General features: G+C 34.4%; 1 protein-coding gene across 3 annotated transcripts in view; it reads right to left on the bottom strand.

Moving 5' to 3' along the window:
- The window catches only part of LOC103716479 (LL-diaminopimelate aminotransferase, chloroplastic-like), a 28907-nt gene extending 16750 nt beyond the window's left edge, over positions 1-12157 (bottom strand). For 2 of the 3 annotated variants that reach the window (XR_605531.3, XM_008804486.3), the window contains exons 1-5: positions 11980-12157; positions 11832-11911; positions 10166-10233; positions 4988-5104; positions 3149-3211 (exon numbers count right to left, since the gene is read on the bottom strand). Coding sequence is in view for 1 of the 3 variants with exons in the window: in XM_008804486.3 (XP_008802708.2) it covers positions 3149-3211; positions 4988-5104; positions 10166-10233; positions 11832-11911; positions 11980-12053 (402 nt within the window). In the remaining 2 variants the exon portion in view is untranslated. The remainder of the gene's footprint in view (positions 1-3148; positions 3212-4987; positions 5105-10165; positions 10234-11831; positions 11912-11979) is intronic. The other variant, XR_605532.3, reaches the window with a different exon arrangement.
- Between the last annotated feature and the right edge of the window lie 106 nt (positions 12158-12263).

The following is a 12263-nucleotide window of genomic DNA, read 5'->3' as shown; positions in this document are numbered from 1 at the left end:
TTGATTATTAAACCTAGTTCAACCATCCTCAGCAAATTGCCTCATTAATTTCTATGGGGGATAACCCAAAGATTACTTTCTCCAACTTAACTGCTTTTCCCATCCCTTTTAGTTGCATATAAGACACAATCTACCCTGAAAGTTGCACCTATTGGTCCATTAAACCTTTATGTCAGCTGATTAACAAATGTTGGGTTTTCTATTTGAAAAAACCTGAAGTTTTTAATCTTTCATTCTATCAATTTATGCAACAGAAAGTAGATTTATAAATGCTTGGACAGAGAAATAAATAGATGCACGAATTTGACCGAGATTTTAAAGGTTGGGTAGGAAATGGTTTTTCCCAAATAATTCACTCAAAGCAACATGATAAAATTCAAAAACAGCCCAACAAAATACTTGATGCAAGAGGTGAGGATCTAACCAAGGCCTATCTCAAGAAGTCACATTTAAAGCCCTTCTAAATTGACAATTCAAGGAAAAGGCTGAAAAAGATAATTGTTACATGCGATTGATTTGACAGAATTAGTCATGATAAGGTAGTTTTGGTAGAAAGACCATTCTTCTGTTAGAACCAAACCAATCTCTTTCTACAATTGTCTTGTTTTTGATACATCTTTCTACAATTTTCCTGATCTTCTGCATTTTGAGTAGATTGGAGGCTGACCAGGGAAGCACACGGACCCGATCAAAGAAAAAATCCTCAAGATTTGATGACATGGCTGACAAGGATCAGCATCATTAATCTAGCCAAATTTGAAGAATCCAACATCAGAATTATTTAGAGGAACATTCTAAACTATCATGATGACATGTTTCCCTTCCTTTTTTCCACAGATGTCAAATCACCATCTTATTTAGATCCGGATGAATGTGGAAATACTGAAGGCTATTTTGAAGAACTCTATATCTATATATGGGTGCTCTGCCATTGCAAGCCATCTTGAGTTAAATTGAACTGCTATTTCTCTTCTCTTACTCTTTTTAAGTTGTTAGTTCTATTCTAATTGCTTTTCCCCTATTTTCCTATTCCAGCTCCGGTGGGTAGATCTTCTACCTCTTGCAAACAGATCACCATGTGCATTAACATTCATCCAGTCATTTTCATTGGTGACTTATCCACCATCCCCTGCCCACCTCTCCCTCAACACAAAAAAAAACAAAATAAAATAAATAAAATTTCATTTTTCACTAAAAAGAATAGTAAGTACAGAGAAAATACGGACTTTTTTAAATAGCATGATTTTACTATAGCTGACAAATGGACTTAAAGCAGAGTAAAAATTCTTATTATGAAATTAATATGAAATTGTTAACAAATAAAGCAATATAAAATATCACTATTTGCTTAAAATCAAAACATGAATTACCAAATTATAAAACATAAAAATATAAATTCAGAACTTGATATTGCTCAAAAAAAAATCCTAAACTTGATTAATCTAAAATATTTAAATATATTCTACTTAACTATTTAATTCTAAATGAAATGTTTAAATATTTGTAGAGATCAATGCAAAATAGCTTGAACCTGTATGTCCATACAGAAAAGGACTAAATGATTTCAACACATTGATATTTACTTGCACTATTAGAATTGCAGCTTGCCACAAGGTCCTCATATACTTGATAAGAAGGTAGTAGGTGATAAACAAGCATCCTCCTCATGTTCTACAAAAGATCCCTCGAGTAGTTGTATATCAGGAAGATGACCTTTCTTCACAAATCTCACACGCCAGGTAGTCATTTTGTACAGATGTCTTTGAGGCATGCAAAGCATCACATGAATGATACAAGAGGCTACAAGACCATCATGCTAGTTACAATCATTGTACTGTTTCACATAGGTGATTGGATGAATCAAGTCATCAATCATATATAGAAAATGATCCCCAATTATTCAGGTGACATGACCTATGACTAGAGGTTAGTGAAGATCCAGCATTGGAAGATTAACCTCTCCTCTTATGAACATGGCACATCTTGTATCTTTCTGCATCTATGTATATCAAAGAATCTGCAAGACAAAGTATGTCTACTAAGCTGGCCCCAGACCATCGTAGGCATATGAGTGCTCAACCATTCCACCCAACTTCTCAAAAGGTTACAACAGCATCAAACCTCAAATTAAAATTTTAATATAAAATAAAATGAACTGCACACCGAAGTCTACAGCTACTGGAGTCTTGAAATCGTATCCTCTTTGGCCATATTAAGTGTAATTAATAAGATAATAGCTGTAGGAAAATCATTACACCAATTCCTTAGATATTTTCACCTTGCTGACCTCACCTTTCCTAGTTTTACTAAATAAAAAGGTCTTGACAAGGAAAATAAATTACAGGTCAGAAGATGTCTAAAATTGCTTCATGTTTTAAAAAATGCAGATATATACTTGTAAGGACTTGGAGCTGTGAAAGAAGTGCAAAGGACAAGAGCAACATCTTACATAATTGATTGTAGTCCTAAGCAGCACTAATCCTAAATATGCCAGCAAAATGGAAAGCTTAAAAATTGATAGAAAATTTGTGAACCACATAGATCAAAGATTTTGGAACATTACTTTTCTTGTTTGTTTCTTGAATGTTGAAGAGTACACAGAGTTAGGTCTAGCAATAAAAGAAATCATCACCAATCAGGACAACAAACTCTAGTTAACAGTTATTTGACCTGGTCATAAGTAAACACATATCTACTGTCTCTATGGAATAAATTAAGGATTGGGCAACCTCAATCACACTCCACTAGTAACAAGTTCAGCTAATACGATTTCCACTAATAGCCACCAGTTATTGTGCATCAGCTCTACTTAATTTATTCCATCAGCTCTACTTGATGGATATGCATGATTATCCATCTAACACAAAATTAATATATGTAGGAACATAAACAAGAAAGAAAACAATTTTTAACTGCCTTTCTGAGGAAGAAAATAGCAACAAATTAGTCTCCAACAGCCAGAAATGCTATATATAAGTATGTTTGAGGAAACAGTGCTCTCAACTGCAGCGCAAACAATGGCTTCACATGGGCATCAATAAGAAGGTTTATTTGGAAAACTCATACAACGACCATAAATAAATTAATTAGTATGTAAACACAAAACTAGATGATAATCAGAAAAAATGGGGCAAAAAAAGGTATATACCTTGTCACCTTGTTCGGCTCCATAGCCACTGTAACCCTCAATTGTTGATAAAGAATGTGACCTCTGCAAACATTAGAACAATTTAATTTCATGGTGGAAGCAGAGATCTTTGTTAGTTAAAAAAAAAATTGAAGGGAGAAAAAATAAAGACTCCTCCATAGTTAGAATCATGGTCTGCCGTACCGATCCGTACCGGCCGGTACGTACCGGTCCGGCCTGGGACCGGTACCGGATCAACGTGGATTCCGGTACCGGTAGTTTATTGTTGAAGAACCGGTACGGGACCGGTTCGGACCGGTACGCCACCGGTACGGGACGGGTTTCGTACCGGTCCGGGCCGCCACCGATACGCCGACCGGTACCGGTACGGCGGACCTTGGTTAGAATAATAGCTAATAACCTATTCCATCATCATTATGTAATCTTAGATAAGATAAAAACCAAGAACCACACAATGCAACTGGTGAGAACTATCAATGATTGATTAAAAAATAATTAGAAATTTTCAACATAGCAGATCAAGTTCAAATTGACTTTATCAAATGCTAAGAGACAACTATTTGAATTTTCTTACATGAGAAAACCTGTTTGAAGCAGTGTTGCACGGACACAAATACAAGGATAAATTTTGGATGCATATCGGAGTGTCTGACTTAGTGAGAGGGAGAATGGGAGACAAGGGGATATGTAGGATAAGGTGTACTTTTAATTAAATTATATATTTCTACTTTTAAAAATTGTTTGTTTAAACATTAAAAGGAAAATATTAAAAAGGTTGTTTATTAAAGTCTTATATATATATATATATATATTTCTCATTCAAGCTTCCCAATTAAATTAAGGATATAGGAAAAATAACATTTTGTTTAAAAAGAACAAAGACTAGCTCTTCACATCAAAATGGAGGGTCAAGCTCATTATTGGAAAAAGTTCAACTCTATGCAATGTTTAAAAATGGCAACAAAGAACTTCATAAGTATCCAAGTGTCTTGTATGTACCCAACTTGGATACATCTCCGATACAAGTTTTTGGAACTGGACATGAGCGTCCTGGTAACACGGGTTTGAAGACTATTTCAAGAGATATAAATTAATAGCATGCCATCTAGCTTATAACATAAAATTAAAACCTAAAGTACGCAACTTTTTGATGTATCAATCTCTTATAACTAAAAATGAAGTTTAAGTTAGAATAGATAGTTTAGCACGTGCAAAATCACTCTTAGCAATTAATTTCTGCATGTAAACATAACCAGAAGGAACCTATAAGCCACCATTTTTCCAGTGGTAGCATCCTCTGTGCAAAGTTGCCAAGCAGACTAAGAAGCAACTATTGGAAAATTGGGATTGCCAATCATTGTGTTGGTCAAACTTCTGCTCATTACTTATAAGCATGTAATAAAAAGTCAAAAATAAGTAAACTAATGAGCAGCAATTTCATGAACCCTCTACAACATTGGAAGAGATACAAAAGAAGAGAATGACAAATGAAAGCATTTGAAAACTGACTACAGTGAAGCTTGCTGTTATGATCATTTCCTGGTTATGGTACGCATGCATATAATATTTTAGAAAAACAACTATCTGTGCAATTTTTAGAATGACTGGAGAAAAATAAATAATAAGAATTAGTCTTAGTCTTCACTTAAGCAGCATGATGAGTAGCATTGCTTTCCTAGTCATTTGATAAAAAACTCTAACCATATGATTATATCAGAGCAACAGAACTGAAAAAAATTAAGGTCTTTCGCTTTATATAATTGGATGATTACAAAATTAACATATACCTCCAGTTACAAGAAGAACAATAGACATAACATCTTATTCAAAATGGATTACCATTGCCATGGCAGAGGATATAACTTCTGGAATAGGCTCGGTAGTGTCACCGATACCAAGGCTTATAACCTCAGCATCAGGGTACTTCAACATGTGTGCTGATCTTCTTCTAGCAACCTAGCTTCAAGCAAATTGAAGACCAATAATTAAAATTACATCTGACAATAATTAAGATGAGTGTTAACCATAATGCTTAGCATTTGTATAACCTAGAAATGGCATGCAATCTGAAATATAAATACAAAAATATTATGTCCAAATACATTAATGAAGTGAATGAGATAACATAAAGCTTATTAACAATCCGAATATGATAAAAACACACATCTGAAAACCACAAACTCAGCTAAACTGTTAAAAGTTCTTGAAGTTGAAGAAAAATCAGATTATAATTTATCAATTTTATCATTTTATGACCAAAATAATATCTTTATAGTGACAACAATATGACAAATGCCTGTGAATACTGGTGATGTTTTCCATTCAAATCACAATATGTAACAGTATAGAATAAGCAAAAAGTAGCCTTTGACCACATCTGTCCACATGATGCCTCCCTCACATTTCAATTCTCACTCATTACATGTCATGTTCATCCCAAAGACAATGATGAGGTACCAAGTTTTCAGGTCAGAAATTTTCAAATTAGCTAGTTAAACTATATTAAGAACCACATGAAGGTTTTGTGAGGGACAACTTTGATAATATGTGGTCTAATCAATGGTATTGCTTGTACTCTGTTATACTTTCTGTAGCAAAAGTATTCAAATTTCATCAAGAAAACAAATGTTGTCCAAACAACATATGACAAATTTAAAGGTATGAGTAAATAATTCATCCAAATATTCTAGAAGCACCAAAGTGATTCCTTAGAAGTAACTACAAGACTTGGTAGCATTTTGGCATTAATAGTTCTGTGTGGGGTAAAAATGGAGGGACACAACGCAAGGATCTAGATCAAGGAACATGTACCAACAGAGCTTTTGTATTATTTTGCCAATTTAGCCTTCTGTTAAGCCTTAACAATAGGAAAGGCTCAAGGGAGTAAGGCGGAAATACCGCCTAGTTTCTCTCTATTGACATATATAATAAATAACATGGCCTAGATGCAGATCAATGATAGCAAAGTCTGCCGAACCAAGCTGAACCGCTTGTTTCAGGTAGTACCTACCTGACCCAGTGCGAAACCAAATCGGTTCGGTATTTCAATTCGGTTCCAGCCCCTACCAGCCGAAACCGACCAATTCAATGCCGACTCGGTGCGAACTGGAGTCAAACTGGTTTCAAACCGAGTTGACTATGGCATTATTGCCGCAACAGAATTTGAAAGCGGCTCCGTTGCCTCTTCTTTCCAAAAATTTCACAAACAACACCGATTCAGGCTATCAGAAGGAAGATCTAAGACTAAATAAGATGTCTTTTCTCTTTCCTATCTTCTTTCCTCCTTTTTTGGGGGGCTTGAAAAAATAGCTCAAAAACTACAAAATAAGAAGAGATCATGCCAAAAAAATTTATTTGGGCTTGATTTTTTTTAATATGTTATAGATCTATAGACGATGTACACGCTAACATAAAAAATTTTAATTTTTGAATTATATATAACTTTTAAAAATTAAAAATATATTTTTAAAAAAATAAAAATAAAAATAAACTGTAAAATCAGAAACGTATTTAGGAGCATGCAAGTTACTCTCCATAAAAATTTAGTATCATTCATTCAAATTTTGCTACGATCATGCATACAGAGGCCTAAGCCTAAATTTGAAAAAAAAAATGAGAAATAAGTAGCCTTTGATGCATGCCTAAGGGCCTAGAAAAATACATATAGCATCCATTATTGGGTTCTACATGGATCTGAACTGAAATTAACTTTTTAAAATATTAAAATTTAAAAATTATTTTTAAATTCATAAAATAATTAAAAATATATAATTAATACGAAAAATTACGAAAAATTATAATTCAGAAGTAATCTGAGATAGAAATCATATTTTTCTGAATTTACAATATATAAATATTTTTAAAATTAAAAATTATTAAAAATATATAATTAATACCAAAAATTTCGAAAAATCAGTCATGCGTATTACATAATTCAGAAGTAATTTCTGAGGTAGAAATTATATTTTTCTGAATTTACGATATATAAATATTTTTTAGAATTAAAAATTATTAAAAATATATAAATAAACAAAAAATATAAAAAATAGGGTTATGTTTTAAATAAATCAGATATATTTTATGAGGTAGAATAACTGTAGTACTTGATAAATTGATGTACTTGATAAAAATGCAGGAATGGAGCCATCAAGAAAAAAAAGGACACGATGCATTGCAGATGACCTCGCACGTGGAGTAGAATTTATAGACGTATCATATTTCGAACCGTATATTGGATCCTATTACCCGCAGCCACAAACAACATATGATCCATACAAATACGGATATAGATATGGTGCGTCTGAGGCATCTTTCGGTGGCTACTACCCTACGCAGCCTAAAGCATCTTACGAGTTGAATTTTGCTGCCGGCATATTCGAATGGGCCCCTCCATAGTTGTATTATTAGCCAAAGGATACCTCTCAAAGCCAAAATTTCGGCGAAAAATTCGAGAGTGCATATAACTCGGTGCGCGTTGGTTATGGGATGACGTATAAGACTATAATTCCGCTTGGTTAGAGGGATGGGTTGATGTGCCTCCTGATTATGCTATTGATCCAGATATCTACAAGAGGCATCACCACTCGATCCGATTTTAGATATCGGTATGTATATTGTCCTATAAAAGTATGTAATTGATTATATTATTTTTTAATTTTTATGTCACTACTTGATTTGAGGATATTTTATGTTGTTCCTTATAACATGCAGCATCTCATTAATCATTTTATGATTTGTATCATTTTAAAATAATAAAATGCATCCTTTAGGTTAAACCGAGATCATAGAAATATCAAAAAATATCAAGAAAATACCACAAAAAACATCAAATTAGACTTAAAATTACTAAAAAAATTTCAAAAAAAGTAATTACCAATTAAATGTTCTTGAAAAGTTAAAAAAAAATTGGGCGTACACATACCAGTTCCGGTTCGGTACCAAACCATACCGGCCGCCGACTGGTACAGGACCCGCTACTAGTTCGGCAGTCCTTGAATGATAGTCTATGCTATATGAAAGCTCAAAGTAGAAGTGTGGAGGCATGAAGTTAGTCCTATTATTAGACACAACAAGTTGTGGGACTCAAATTAAAAAGGTTCATGGTGTGAGGTTTAATATTGTAAAATTAGTGTCGGTTTGATATTGTAAAATTAGTTTAAGGTTTGATATTGTAAATTATGTCATATGATCCCCTAAATTCCACAAGTAATAAATGCACAAAAAATATTTTTTTTACATTAAGATTTAGAAAGGCTGCTAAGAGATTGAATTTAAGGTTTAAAAAGGAATCATCACATAGATGAGAAGGATATTAAGTAAAAATAATGACAACATAACAAATAGAGATAACATGGTGATTTATGTGTATTTATTGAATCATTTCTAATTATATCAGGTAACTTTCATGGCAAAAACCTGATTACATAACAATTACAAGTTCAAAATTTCATACTTCAACAATGCAGTCTCACTGTCTCAGTACTTTGTTTAGGTGGCCCAACAGAATTAAATTATAAGCTGAGATTACAGTGCCTAATCAGAATATAATCTTATAATGTAATAGTTGCTTTTCAAGCAACCAAACAAAGAATTCTCTGGGTTGTCTCAAAATCGAATCTTTCTCTTATCTTCTATTGGAGTTGAAGAGAAATCATCATAAGTTGCTGAAGTACAAGAAGCTAAATCTAAATTTTCTTACTATTTTTAACAAAGATTTGACATTTTTTTATTTAATTTTAAGTAATTAAAGAACATCAGTGGAGCTCTTTCCTTAACCTAATCCAACTGAACTTATCTAAAGGTAAAAAGACCATAGCAGAGAGTTAGATCACCGTCATATTGATGTTGAAAATAAACTCTGTTGATTGTTTGCTTGATGTTTAAAAATGAATTGCTATTAGTAAATTGACTCAAACTTAGCTGTTAAAAGTTGCAACATCAGTTTTCCACATGATGTTATTATATGATATGCTAATGCAAAAAGGAAAATAACTTGTTCTTGGATCTGGAGCAGCTATAGTCTTCCCCTTCTGCTTCCAGTTAATGTAGAATAAGATTCACAGATCAAAAATAAAATGTTTGGGAAATGGGAATAGTAGTCAATAACTTCTTTGAGTTGCGGAAACGCGAGCAAAGGGGAGTGGGCTGGTCATTTTAAGCAAACAGCAAAGACATTTATCAATTCATAATTAGTATCAAGGCCATGAATAGCTGAAAATATATTTTGCTGCTCAACAAAAGAAGTAGCAAGCCCAAAAATATATCTTGCTGCTCACCCTTGCCCACCCACAGCTCCATCCATGTACTCTTTTTCTATGTATTGACATTCTTCTGATCTTTCACTCACTAGCTGTCAAGCAACTGGAGCAAAATACTAACAAATGATGTACACTACGTAACCTGCTATTAACTCGGCAAGCTAGGAATAACAAAATGTGACTATTCTAATTTCTCTTTATATAAATAGTGAATTTCATAGATAAAGCAGGTGCTATCTTGTTGATATCAAGAATTGAAGTACCAGAGCATACCAGCTGTAATGGCTGCACCAAACTGTACCTGTAAGGCGATACACCCTCCTGAACTGGTATCATACTGACAGATGTATAGCATCCTCCTTTTTCAAGCAGCAGCACATGGAGGCATATCATATGTCAGTACGATACCATATGGGTTCATACCATACTGGTAAGATACTGCTACCAGTACTTTAAAACTTGACCGATAGTCAGTAGGTGTGGTATGTTCATGCGTAGAAAACCATGAGTCATACAGTTACAAGTATAATAAATACACGGAAAAGAAAATTGTTCCATATAAATATGTACTGTCAGCTATTATATATGCCACATTTCTTCAGAAGCATGAAATGATATGCTGAAAATAGGTGAGATATAAATTATTTTTGATATGAAACAACCAGCAATAAACAGTCGAAATTCCAACCAAAAGCTAACATGAATTTACTGACAGCCAATCATCTTTTTCATTAACTTGAAAAGGAAAGGAACTACTTACCTCCGGAAAGAGATAACCAGCTTGAAGTTTTGCCATGTTTGCATTTCGAGAAACCTTTGTCTTGTAAGCTTCAAAGTACAGCAAGTGCCTTTCAGTGCTTTGTAATGTACCATAATCATGACACAGTTTACAGCCACAGAGAAGAATCACACACACATGCATGCAGCAGAAAGATAGACATATTCACAATCATAAAACAAAGAACTCCAGAGTGCAAGGTAGGCGTTATTTCAAATGCAAGAAGCAACAGAAGCAGGTGATAATCATTCAAGAAGTATAGAATACTGCAACCATGAGACATGTGAACAAGGCAAAAACTGTGCAATTCTGGCAAACATGCAGTCGTTAAACTACAGAGAACCTATAATCTGCAGAAGTTTCAGTACTCGAGATTTTTGCAATTCCAAGAATGATTTTCAAATATTTGCTCAGCTTAAAAAATGCAGCCCAAAATTTCAGTTCATGGAAGAAGTTACCAAAAACATATTTGCTGATAGTTAATTTGCTTAATCACTTGATTTTGCGAAAGAATGTGACAAGAAATTTGCTCTCTGAACCATTCTAGAGTGCCAATCAATTATATAAGATTTTAGACAATGAAAACATATCTTGTCATGATCATGGTTGGACCCAACACAATCACATTCCATATCATATTGCACCAAAAGGAGCAAACAGGCAAAAGTATTCTTTATGGAATTTGGAAATTGTGTGTTCGAGTTGATTTTTAACCCCAGAATTTAATAAAGTAGTTTAAGCACTTTCAAGAGCGACCAAGTTAAATTAGTCCATATTTAGGTCAGGTTAGAAATTTTGCTTAAATTTAAGAAGTTTGGAAATTTAGGTTTATAGGGGATCCATGTTCCATCCAAATTAGTCCATATTCAATATTAGTTTTTACGCCTAGAGCATCCCACACTCTTTTTCCTGTCAGTATAAGATGGTCTATGAAAATAAATGGCAAATCTCATCCCTTATAATTCTAATTGGTATCACTCTTGTCAAAGCTCAAAGCCTCCGACAAGGAAAAGTGTTTTAAAATCTTACCTTGCTACTTTTACTATGTCCTCATACTTCTTTCGTCCTACATGCCTAAACCACCTAATACAGCTTTCTCTCAAAACATCCTGCATCAATTTCACTCCTAACCTTATAAAAGTGCACTATTTATTTATCCCATCTTCATTTGGCCACTTTACAATCTTCGACCTTCGGCACACTCATCTTATACCCGCACTCCTATGGACTACCCAGCATTCTAACACAACCAAAAAAGCTACATGACACGTATTTGTCTACCAATTTGCTTCTTCATGGCTTCACCTTCATCTCATCCAATAACAACGTCACTCTAGAAACACCGATCACATGATCACATGCTGCCAGCAGTATAAAATGCGTCACCAAGATTACACATCACACATTAATAGAGGTTTGATAGTTCTAGACGACTATAAGAAACAAATACCAACTACAAGAAAAGCATTCATGTTCTTAAGCAAAAACAAACTGCTCTTTGCAAAAGTCCATAAACATATTACCAAACCATCATGCAATCATGGACAACCAAAACAGTTGGAGCAGGATACATCAACATAAACACATCAATCATAAAGACAACCAAGATGGTGTTCCAATTTATTAATAAAGACAGAAAGAAAATGACCTGTCTGCTCGGGGGGAGTAATGACGCACTTGAAAACCCCATGGCTTCTCGACGCTGGAAGAGAAGCCTTCGTTGGTCTGCTGGGACGAAGCAACAAAGCTAATCAAATGGTGAGGAAAAATCAGAGAGATTAGATGAATGAACAGACCTGACGCCGAAGCCGCTGTAGCCCAAAAAGGAAGAAGAACTGGAAGAGATGGACGAGGAAATTTGCAACGCCATCGAGATCCCTGCGAGAGTCTTTGAGTTGTTGCCGCCGCCACAGCCGCTGAGTGGGAAATGGGGGGCTGGTTTTAAACCCTACTTACGACACGAAGCAGATACCCGAGAGCGAGGCGTGAGATGGGGAGTGGGACTATAAAGGGGTCCGGTTAGATTCGGATCCGGATAGACATGAACCCGACCCGAGAACAAAACTGGCTTTGAGTAGGT

This window comes from Phoenix dactylifera, unplaced genomic scaffold (genome assembly GCF_009389715.1).
Source record: "Phoenix dactylifera cultivar Barhee BC4 unplaced genomic scaffold, palm_55x_up_171113_PBpolish2nd_filt_p 000655F, whole genome shotgun sequence".
Lineage (NCBI taxonomy): Eukaryota > Viridiplantae > Streptophyta > Magnoliopsida > Arecales > Arecaceae > Phoenix > Phoenix dactylifera.
This window is presented reverse-complemented; position numbering and strand designations above follow the sequence as displayed.